Source organism: Hippocampus bargibanti, linkage group LG01 (genome assembly GCF_051943395.1).
Source record: "Hippocampus bargibanti isolate YZ-2025 linkage group LG01, ASM5194339v1, whole genome shotgun sequence".
In the NCBI taxonomy this organism is placed as follows: Eukaryota; Metazoa; Chordata; class Actinopteri; order Syngnathiformes; family Syngnathidae; genus Hippocampus; species Hippocampus bargibanti.
This window is the reverse complement of record NC_142734.1, coordinates 32,185,196-32,197,681: the sequence shown is the minus strand read 5'-3', so window position 1 is coordinate 32,197,681 and position 12,486 is coordinate 32,185,196. Positions and strand designations below refer to the sequence as shown.

At 40.9% G+C, this 12,486-nt stretch overlaps 1 protein-coding gene across 2 annotated transcripts in view; it reads left to right on the top strand.

Moving 5' to 3' along the window:
- The first annotated feature begins 27 nt into the window (after positions 1–27).
- lamb2 (laminin, beta 2 (laminin S)) overlaps positions 28–12,486 on the top strand; it is a 38,231-nt gene continuing 25,772 nt past the window's right edge. The window contains exons 1-3 of one of the 2 annotated variants that reach the window (XM_089011308.1): positions 28–128; positions 311–391; positions 629–681. In XM_089011308.1, the coding sequence (XP_088867434.1) occupies positions 651–681 (31 nt within the window). In that variant the 5' untranslated portion in view covers positions 28–128; positions 311–391; positions 629–650. Of the gene's footprint in view, positions 129–257; positions 392–628; positions 682–12,486 lie in introns of those variants that run through there. The other variant, XM_089011316.1, reaches the window with a different exon arrangement.

Genomic DNA, 12,486 nt, shown 5'->3' with positions numbered 1-12,486 from the left:
TAAAGATGGAGGACACTGATTTGCTGTGGCGACCACACGAAGGGAACAGCCGAAATGAAAAGAAGAAGATTTGTGCTTCAATTTAAGAACAGAGTGTGATTTCTTTTCATTTTTCGTCAAATATGTGGGTGAGTCCTTTGGCCCCTTCTACCCCCGCGGAAGGACCAACCGTGCTTCTCCTCCCTCCCCGTCTGTTCTTTGCTCCCTTCCAGTCGAATTCCAACCCGGGTTTTTCCACGCGCAGGAGCATAGAAAGTTTCGCTCCCTACTGGAGCAAAGTGACGTAAGCTCCTCTTGTTGTGTCCCACAGTTACGGAGCAAGTGGACCTGAAGGACGAGCAGTGGGTTCGGACACTGATACCGGAACGCACTACCGAACCTAATCGCCGCGGTGAGTGTCTGCCTCCCCGTGGCTTTTAACGTCTGTGCGTAAATTGCACTATTTAGTATTTTTTATTTACCCACTTGCACACAAATTCGGTAGAAACAAAATCAAAAAGTCATTTTAAAGAGTCCTCGCTTGCACTTGCAATATCAATATATGTATAGATTTTTTTTCCAACTAGTATTTAAACGAATTTCAAAGGCTTGCGGTGTGGTTGCTGAAGTTTCCAACTATCTTCCGCAGGTTGTGTGTGTGCGGCTGCGAGATGCAAGCGTCACTCTTGGCTTTGGTCTGCGGTGAGTACACTGTACACCCGCACCTTTTGAAGTCCAGCCTTGGTTTTTGATCCTTAAGAAATCTTTCAGAAGTCATCCAGTGGTGGACTTGCCGAGGCATTAATGATTGTCTTCAGGTCACTGGAGGGCTACACGTGAACTCGTTCATATTGGCTGCACAAAAACAAGTGAAATGTGCCAAACGAGCCTGATCATTTAGGAGCGTTTAGAGACCGGGGCGCACAATATAAATGCCGGTTTAAGTCACCGTTCTTCTTTTTAGCAATTCATTTTAAGGGTCCAAAGTCTGGCAAGGGAACAATTAACAACTTGTTTTTCTATTGGCTTAGTCTTTGAACTAAAAAGTGAAGGTGAATCTAATTTTCAGTTGAATGTTTTACTTGGCAAACTTTAAATTGAAGTTATGTCCCTTCATAATCAGATAATAAGTGTGTACATATACATTTGTATTTTTGTAAATGAAAATAAAAATGACACGTTTGAAACAAATAATATAAATACTAACCCTCCCTCCACTTCCCCCATCCATCCTTCCATTTTCTGTATGCAGAAAAATAAATTTGGATAGATAAATCATTTGCCTTAACTAATATACAGTACGTCTACAAAAAGAGACATTTTCACAAAGCATTCATACAGCTTGGCATCCTCGTGGTTCATAAATATGCCTCACTCTCAGGAGTTCAGTGTTGAAACATCTATGTGGGACTCTCCCCATTTCAAAAAGATCCAGCTTCATTTCAAACAATTAATTGGTCATGGGTGTGAATCTGATTTGAGTGGTTGTTTGCCGCTTACAATATGTTTACATGCAACCAGTGCAGGGTAAACATTTTGGTGTTTGGATCCACCCAGGACTGGCGGCCAAGAATTGTTTTGCACAGAGTAATGAACGATTTCCAGCTTTCGGCATCACTTCATTATCATTAATTTGTATTAGCCAGCCACAATATTATGACCATTTGATAATGTTATCAGATCTCAACCAAGATCTGGATCAAATATTTTACTTTTAGTTTACAACCATACCACTGTAATAACTATTTTTCATTAAATCTGTTGCATGGTAATTATTTTAGCAGTGAGCATTCAACTGAGGGTTGTTTCTTGTAACTTCCAAATGTCAGCATCCAAGTGTGTTCATCAATTCAACAGATTCAAGCAAGGAAAAATGGCATGGTCAGTGTCGCCAATCCTTCTTCCCATTCATTATAAGTTATGAACTATTACTGTACAAAATCTGCCTGGTCAAGATTGATGGCAAAGACCTCAGTGGGTGGCATCCTTCCTCTTTTTACGACCCTTTTTAAACAGCCCAGCTGAATCCGCAAACTGACTCCATTCCACAATTACATTACCGAACTCAATGTGTGTGTCTGTCCCATGATGTTTTGCACGTAAAGGCTCAATATCCACTAAATCCAGAAAATAAATACACTTCTCATAAAATATTGTTGTCATTAAGATGCCATACATGCACCATGTCTGCCTTTTTAGTGAGAGTGTGCTTCTGTTGCACTTGGGTGTGCCCTCAATGTTATACAGGTGTAACAATAAGTTACCCATCATCGAATATATCAACTATGAAATCATCTACTATAACTTTGATAAATTGACACAGAGTGAAGCGTGACGTTGACAACATTCACACTTCATAAATAGTACGTTTCAAGAACAATTCAGATTTTAAAGAAGTCCCCTTATGCATGTATAATTAAAAATCGTTCCCGATTATGACTGAAAGAAATGGCATTTTATGCTTTCGTCAAAAACAATTATTGCATGGTGTCCAGTTTCTACCATTGTATAATTCTGAATTAGCCTTAATAAACATGTAAATCATATGAATGGGGTTATGATGAGGTGAGCACGCAATTGTCACTCCAACATGAGAAGACAAAAGATTTAAAGTTTAATTGCGGATTCAAACACGGAGGCATTCGTCACTGAACTGCTAAAACTAATTAATTTGATGAGCAGATCCGTGCATGTGGCACATGGAGCGAAACACCGACACATAATTATGTATTAATTCGATTCGTAATTTTTTGATTATATTGTACTGAGCAGCAGTGCTTGTTTTTTTTGCAGCTGAAAGATTGAGTAGTTAAAACCAAAGACCACCCCCAAAAATCGACCCCGCCAAATTAACATAAGGATGTGGTGGGCAAATGGATGCCCTCAACTTTCGTCACAAAGTTGCTACTGAGTTGCCCTTGAGCAACAATTGCAAGCTTAGTTTCCAATCCTGAATTACTTGTGAAAGCTGAGAGGAAAAGCGGACCAAGGAAATTTCGGCGAAGAATTTGGGGGTTTAAACATCCCACACCGACATGAGACACAATGTCTGAGGTCCGTGGACAAGGCGGTGGATGACTCATTTCCTAACCCTCGGGGTCACAGACGTTAATTGGTGTTTAGGCATTTTTGTGCATGTCCGTGTGCGTGTTTCACTAGGATGAAAAGACCAGTGGTGTCACCTCGTCGCCACTTTTCCCCTTTCTGTGCTTACATTTCTCTGGAATGAGAGAGAGTGCGTGCGTGTATGTGTGTGTATTGTGAGTAGTGTGTGCGTGGGCTCACTTGCGTGTTTGTGAAGGTCACATCAAAGTGTATTGGAGGCAAAGCAAATCCTCAGTTATTCAACTTTTGCTGCATGTTGTAAGGACACGGGATACTCGGCTTCGAGTCATAGTGTGTGTGCGCGCGCAATGCTCACAGGTGAAGGCGGGTTCAAGGCAATGGGAGTTTGGGAGTGTGTCTCAGTGGCCCTTTGTAAGCGGCAGCCTCCGGAAATGTGTAGATATCGGAACAATGGTGCAGCAAAGTCCACAAAACAGCAGCTAGAGAGAGAGAGAGAGAGGGCAAGAAGGAGAGAGCAAGACAGACAGGGAGAGAGGGCGAGAGAGAGAGAGAGAGAGAGAGAGAGAGAGAGAGAGAGAGAGAGAGAGAGAGAGAGAGAGAGAGAGAGATTGGAAGAGAGCAAGAAAGAGAGAGAGTAAAAAGAGAGACAGAGAAAGAGAGGGGGAGAGGGCTGGGCATTCAGGGTGGGTGCAAAAGGGAGGGCACAGAGAAGGAACAGGTTGCATTATATGAAAGGCTGGATGAGTTTTTTTTTTGTCAGTGGGAGCTTTTATGTCGGAAAAGTGGAGGTGGTGATGAAGATGGGGGAGGATGAAATGAGAAATGGATCTGGCCTCATTAAAAACAAAGGGCCAACCGGCCGAATCGAAGGATTACTGACGTCCTACTTGGGGAGGTGCGAGGGAGGGGACGGCGGGCGAGCGTTTGACATTCTAACCCAGAGAACATTTGACTTCTTGTGGTAGCAGCGTGGCAAATACAAAAGGAGTTCTCTTGAAGCGCAATCGATCAGGAATTCAAACAACCATAATATAAAATGTAAATAATGATAATAATAATAAAAATAATAATAATCATCATCATCATCATAATAATACATTTCAATTATAAGCGCCTTTCAAAACTCTCAAGGTCACTTTGCAGCCAGCGTTCACTCAATTCGGAAGTAACTCAAACAGATAGAAAGTTAGCTAGCTAGCTAATAGATAGCTAATAGTTACTGTATCTGCCAATGTTGCACTGATTCCTTCATTCCGAGAGTCATGTCCGCCCACCCCAAAAAGCCCACCTAATTATAAACGACTCACAGATGATAAATTACGCACAGTGCCAAGCGATTATAAATATTAAAGTGACAAAAAGCCGCCATTGGTTCAGCTCAGCCATGCCACATTTTATCCCCGGCAGCCATAAAATCAGAACAGATGCAATTGAATTTGCTCATGTTGTTTGTCAAATTGATTGGTGTGGACTCATTATAATTCGTTTTTTCCCTTTAAAATTGTAGAAAATGTTATCATATGTATTTTGTGACTCCGAGTATCTGTGAGTGTGTGTGTGTGTGAGATGACATCACAAAAAGTGTCAACGTTCGATTTGAAACGTGCCTCTGTAGCTACTTTAAAGGACAACCGACGTCACTTTTTTTTTCTTAACTGACATTTGTTTTATAGCATCTAAAATACCCAAAACATGCAATATATTTTTATTCAAATGTGAAACACCAATAAAAATGACTTAAAGTGTCCAAATCTGCAAAAAATTGAGATGCGAATTGGGCATTTTCAGAAAGACCCGCCCCCAGTTCGTGACATCACTGCAAGACATCTTGCATAACTGGAGAATCAAAACAATGGCTTCAGTTTCGGAGAATATGCTTTCTTGTTACACATCCAGTTATGAATATGATTCAGATAGTTCTGAAGAGGAAAGCATACATGTTTGCAATCGATTAAAGAAGTTATTCCGTCATTTTGAGGCAACATTGTGGGGAAATTTCTCACCGAAAAAGAGGCACAAAATGGCGACCTCCTGTGGCCACCTCCGTTTCCACAGACTGATAAATTCCTTATATGGAGCTTGGAAGCCCTCTTCTGGCGGCTTTTTGGGTGCAACACGAGGTCCCCAGACCAAACATTACAGCAAAACACATTGACGTGATGGAAGGACCGCTACAATGCGTCTATTTTTTTTTTCGGTCAGGGGCGTTCCTTTAGTGACGTCACGTATGGACTCGTCACCAACTCAAAAACAAGACTTCCTGAATATTCAGCGCGAGTCTTAAAACGTAAAATATAGCTATATGCGGTGTAATCTTATTAAAATACGCTCAGTAGAAGTCATTTGAAGCCAGTTTATAAATTATGGAGACAACTTGTCCGGAGACGTCGGTTGTCCTTTAAATCAGAACATTCTGCTACCCTCCTCTTGAAAGAGTCTCAATGTTATTTCCACACTCTCTGCCCCTTGACATTCTATTTTCCGAGTGTTTTATTTCTGCCACAAATCCCCGAGCCTAATGGTAATGACGGGCTGCGTAAAACAACCCTCTTTAAACACCTTGGGAACTTGAGAATTCTAATTATCTCATTTCGGAGAAGGTGCAATGGCATAGCGAGGAGGGAATTGGATCGCTCTCTCTCGCTCACTCACTCTCACACAAACACACCGGACGAAGCTTGTAAACATGAGGCAGCTGTCACGTATGTTCGAGGTCATCTATATATGCATGACATGGACATTAGAATTCCCGAACTACCGTGTGATATTTATTCTAACAGTGTAGTTTAATGTCTCCCCGGAAGTCGCTTCCTTTGTTGTGGCCTGGCGATATACTTGGATTTGATCAACCAATTTTTTTTGGGCACACCTCAATGTATTTATTTATTTATAAGTCAAATGAGAATACTCCTTATTCTTTCCCGCTCCTTGGATGGATGGCTATTGGCAAACATATATTGCTCCTTACCGCCTCCTGCAAGATTTGATCCGAAGAGTATTTAACTCAATTTACTTGACTTTTTTAACCAGCTTCACGGTTGTGTGTTACATATCTCAGTCTCACACTTGAACGGTGTTTAAACCTTGGAAGGGTGTTGCATGTTATAGAGGATAATAAATACATTCACGTTAAAAGGAAAGCGTGAGTTTATCCGAGCCAACTTTGGGCAAGATGTGGACAATCTGTACAACTGTATCTTTTTTTTGGCCCACATTTTACTAAATTCACTTGAGATTACCAAATCACGTCTGTTTTCTCAAGCTGTGATGGGTAAAAATTGACTTTGACAAATGTAATTGGATGAGGTCAGTATTGTTTTACCTTGCCTGACATAATGTAAGAAAAAGATGGATGGATGGATAGATGAATCGATGGATGGATGGATGGATCGATTGATGGATGGATGGATCGATAGATGGATGGATCGATGCATAGATGGATCGATCGATGCATAGATATATCAATGCATAGATAGATAGATGGATCGATAGGTCGATGAATCGATGCATCGATCCATCAATGCATTAGCTAGATAGATATTGGATCGATGCATCGATAGATCGATCGATGGATTGATACATTGATCGATTTTAGATAGATAGATATTGGAACCAGGGGCTCCCTTGTTTCACTGATATAACGTTATATCGTCCCTTAACGGTTATTCTAAATTTTACTTTATTATAATTATTATTTAAATCAACAAAAAAAATGACTTCCCAACAACCACAGACGGCAATAAAATTTGACAAGTCCTTGACGTACTGTGGATTTGCCCTGACCTGTCTCCTCGCGACACCACATTTCTCGGTCATCAGGCCTCTAATTAGCACGGACAGTGAAGCCAATCTGCAAGCGCCGTTGACCGAAAAGCCGAAGGCAACATCTGCCTGCCATGTGTGCCTCGTCATTTGCTCTCTTTGGTCTGTGGTCGGGAGCTGGTCCTTTTGAGACACAATCATCCTAATCGCTTTCATCTTATGGCCTTTAATGCTCTTAATCAGAATGTTTTTTTTTTTACAACGGAAGACAATATTTTTGTAGACAGCGCAAATGGGCTTGGCATAGAAACGTCTTCTTTTCCTTTCGGCTTTTCCCTTCAATGGGTCGCCACAGCAAATCTGTGTCCTCCATCTTTAGAGGTTTTGCTAATTACCGTTTCCTGAATTTAGGAGTCCATGCTATTCCATTTAGGGTGTTATGGCAAACTGAAGGCTTTTTCTTTGACACAACATTTTAGTGATGATAAGCAAAAAATACTTTGTGTTAACTCTCACAATGGCACAAAATCCCCTTTATACCTGCGTTATTGATTAAATTCCAAAATGAAAAAAAGAACTTCACCCATGTGTCGAATTGAGTTTAAATGTGTCAATCTTGTGATGTTATTGGCTAATTAGCGTGGGTTTGTTGAGTGGCATTGTTTTTATCAATGTATGCAATTTCGTCGTTTGTCAGCAGAATGAAAATAATGCTTATTGCATTATTTTTGACTGCCATCAACAATGAATGACTAATGGATTATGAATAACTTTGGAGATCCGCGAGTTACTGGTGGTTATGTGGTTTCTGTGGTGGATATCCGTGTAGGCAGCGTAGGTTCATTTCACGTTCAGCGATGGGATGATAGGATATGCATGTGATGTGTGACAAAACATATGGTGGAGTCATTCTTGAATACGAGTTCCCTAACGTCAAGTGTACTCTGTGTATTCTGCTTCCGCTCAGGTTCTAACTTTTTTTGCATCCATTGTTGGAGCTGCAATCCAAAAAAAGCCCAGGAAAAAAACAAACCAGCAAACCACTGGCACATTGATGCGTGCAAAAGTAAGGTCTTGCACAACAATGGTCAAAACTCATTAGTTTTGTACACTTTAAATGGTGTCTGACCCAAAAAAAATAGGTTGAGTAACAGAATTGAACTTGTGACACTGGACCTTCAAGCTGTAGTCAAACATCCCATCCGAATGTTCTTGGCCTGCCGTTGACTGTTGTTCCCCTCAGCTGTTAGCTGGATTTGTGTTCAACTCTGTCTGGGAGTCTAACATAGTCTCTCAGTGAGTAGGCCCAGATGCTGCCATGACACACCGTGTCAGATTAGCAGGCATATGGAGACAGCTGGAACACGCAAAGCGCATTCCCGTGTCGTGGGCGGGTCTGATAGCAGAAGCGCATTGTCTCATCTGCAACAGGTGTGCAGAGGAGCGTCGCCCTCTGAGTGCACATTATCGAGCCTGCTTCTTTGCCTTTCACACATCCGCAGCCAAGCATTCTGATCGAGCACTTTCACGCTTGCACCCTTTTCAAACAGGGCTTCGAGGACCCCTGACAAGTGAGATATTTTTCCAGGATCCTACCTGTGATTTAACCCAATTGTTAACCCTGAAGTTTTTTCCAAAGAATATACTATTTTATGGTGTATAAGGCGCACCCAAAAGCCTTGACCCTGCACCTTATACGCACGTGCGCCTTATATGTGAAGTCATATTGACCCACAACATGACTCGCAACGACTGTCAGCAGCCACCGACTCCACTCCCCACCCACCATGAAATAATGGGAAAAAAGTGCTTTTGTAGACAATCTGTACAGCTGTATCTTTTTTGGCTAACATTTTACGAAATTCTAATGAGAACTACCAAATGATGTGCCTGTAATGGAGCTACTTTCAGTCACCTCCTTAATATGGATGACATAAAGCTGAAAAAAATGAAAAAAAAACCAAGTAAAATGGTGAGAAAATGGATAGAAAACAGTGAAATTTGGACCCATTTCAACTTTGATAGTTCAAAAGCAGAGTGTAGACTGGAAGGTTAATTATCCCATCAATCAAGCTCCACAAATAACCCACACAGGGCATCTGTACACTTGATCCAAAACCCAGCTAAACAGATCACAATTGATGAACTAGATACAATTGTCACAGAGAAAGCACCTAGAAGGGATCATTCCTCAAGATGGTGAAAGAAGCCTATGTTCCTCATCAAGTGTTTAATGCTGAGGAAACCAGACCAATGTAAATTTCTCCACTGTGAGACTAATAAAGGCAAATCCAATCCAATCCAATCCATACATTCCATCAAGCCATTAACGACCATCACAAAGGTAAAGGAAATGTCGTTATTGTACAGTACAGTTTATTTCTTTAATCATAATACCATAGCACATTTATTATACATAAAATAAGGTATATTTTGTGTAGTTTTAAGGCTTAGAAAATTACAAAGTGGAAAGTTGGGAACAGATTATTCTCATTTTAATTGTTTCCTATGGGAAATTAATTTTTGGGATACACACTTTTCGCCTTACACACTCTGTCTGGGAACCAATTAAGTTTGTAAGCCAAGGTCCCACTATATACGGTATATAGTTTTTTTCTTACATTACATCATGCAACATAAAACAATACTGTCCTCATCCATTTTTTTGTACTGTACTGTAAACACTGTTTGTGCAATGATGATGCATGCGCAGGATAACAGAAATAAGTAAACTGCAAGGACAAAAGGAGCAGTGCAAGCTGGTTCGAGGGATGCGGCAATCAGTAACGAGGAGGAGAGCAGCTGGTTGTTTGGTCGAGTCAGTCACCTTAGGTTAAGTGCTGAGCAAATAGAAGATACACACAGTGAGCATGTGTGTTAATTAGCCAGGAGGAGGATGTTTAATTTTCTCTGTTACCTGACGGCAGAGTCTGCAGATAAATATAGGCCCCTTTTTCTGTTCTGTGCCATCATTTACATTCAGGAGATGCCCACCTTATTGTAACCGTGCCTTTATTTCCAATCGTTCACACAGTAGCTGCACTGTACCTGTAATGCTTAAGGATTTAGAGTTGAACTAAATCTGAAGTGCACCTGGAATTCGATCTAAATTGGACGTGTATCAATGTTTTTTTGTCTTCATTTATCCTGAGGTCATGGTGGATTTGAGAGAGCGTCTGTCGATCACACAATCCCCTCTTTTTAGGAGCTGGACTTTACTGTTTTGGAAATAGTTAACCCTTTCAGGGACAGCGGTAGCTACAGTGGGCAGCTTATCATGTTATCAGGTTACAGGGTCTATGAAAGGGTTCAACATGGAATGTTTGCTCGTAGAGAAGCACTGCACCCTCATTCGCCCGAAACACTGCATTTTGTTTAATATTGGACAACATGAATAGAGCAGATATATTTTTGGGGGGAGGGGGTTGACATTTTGCCTTGTTACTGCCACTTGTTGCCCACTAAAAACGATATCACAGCGCTTAACAGCTCAGCCTGCAAGTGTCACATGACCAAACCGTAAAATGATGCGTTGCTTGATGTGATGTCATTTTCAGTACGCAGCGATTGGTGACAACAAGTGGACTTTCCAAGTTAATTCACAATTACAAGCTGCAAGAAAATATCATCAAAATTTATTTGACTTCAATTCCACTTTAATGATTAATTCCTTGGATTAAAAGTAATGTGAAAGTACTAATAGTATATATCCTGCTCTCCCGGGCTAATTGACAGCAGTGCCGAGTGATCTTTGAGCCTCACATAGACAGACACAGCGGCTCCTTGCTCAGCTGTCATCCAGCATTCCTCCATGCCTTCTTTCTCCATGTATGGGCGCAGAAGTGGGGAGGAAAGATAACCTGCCGTACTGTATTTAAGTCAAAGTACTTTACTGTGACCTTTCATTTCCAATGTTCACACTCGCACTGACTCCGATGTAACGTCAAGGCCATTTTTCTCCTCGCCACATAGATATAAACGTTGATTTCATAAATGTTTTGCGAAAAGAGTGCAAAAATCAATGCATTTAAGTCGTGGAAGAAAATACAAAAATGAAAACATCATAAAATTCAGATTCAATTTGAAAATGATCGCGATGGAAAGTTTTTTTCTTTCAAATTTACACAACCAATCATTCATTAACTCATTCACTGCCAGATGATGTGCAAAAATGTGTACAATGCAGTGCCATTTTTTGTCATTGTCACTTAAATTCCAGGACCCATAGAATATTGAGTTTTAGGACTACATAAACATTCAATGCAGCATAAGAAACCTTAGACTCTCTTCTTTCATCAGAAAGAAATAGTTATTTCCTAAATTATATGGGTCTTGTCACGGTTTGCAAGCTTCTGATGGCGGTTGTGGATCCCAAAATAAGCAGGCAGGAGGGAGCAGCAGGTTGTGTTTGACAAATTGTATTAAAATAAAGTCAGCAGGAACAAAATCTAAAACATCAAAATCATCCGAACAGAAAAATACAAAGTATCAAAGAAAACCAAGAGAAAAAATCTGCTAAAATAATACAAATCTGACAGGGTGCAGCAAACACACACACACTACACAATGCAATGACCCGAAACCGAATGGTCGTGCCGTGAGTCCTTTTGACTGCCACTGATTGGAATGATCAACATCTGTGCCGCTGCAGGCAGGGCCGACAGCGCTACCCATTGGTCGCCAACCAGATCATGAGAGGTCTGGAGTTATATGAGCTTGAAATGAGGGTGGCTGTCCAAAATACAATGCAATACATATTGGTTTATATCGCACTTTAACAACAGCTGAATCTGGAACAAAGCGCTAACATGGAAACAAGAGAAATGCTCCCCCAATGTGGAAGGGGAAAAAACATTGCCAGAGGCCATAGCCAGCGCTTTATTGTCACCCAAACGAGAAAAAACAAAACCCGAAACATTTGGGAATGACGCTCTACGTCATTCTGTATTTTCAATTCCCGAATAAATTAGTGAATGGCAGTGAATGAGTTAAAGGACTTCGTTAAAAGACCGTGAAAGGTCTCTACAATCACAGACGGAAACGTACAGAGATAAGTGTGAGAAGATATAGTGTATGTCTGCTTCACTCCCTGTAATTCTCTTTTTTGCACACGCACACACACAAACACACACACACACACACACACACACACACACACACACACACACACACACACACACACACACACACACACACACACACACACACACACACACACACATTTGAGTGTGTATCAGTTATTTGCAGAACAGATGTCGACTCACTTCCGAACTGTCAGATAAAAGATAAGTGGAGTCCCACACCTTTGGCTGGACTCACTCAGTGTTTTTGTTGGTAATTGCTTCCATCGAGGAGGTTCCGTGCCATTTCTAAATCTGTTCAACAGGATTACGTATTCACTCGCTGATTTCAACAGAGCTTTGTGGGAGGGTGGAAAGAGAGTTGACCCATTCCAACTCTCAAATTAGATTCCACCTTCTGCGTGAAGTGGCTTTTGATACAACTATATTTTAGTCAATATGTTGGAGTGACTATAAAACGGCAGTTTTGATTTTAAAATCAGCTGAATCATCTGGTCTACCACCAAGCATTGTATTTTCAATAAATGTATGTACATTTCAGCCGTTCTTACATAACCATCTCGATTAATTTGATAGTTTAGAGCACAAGTGTCAAACT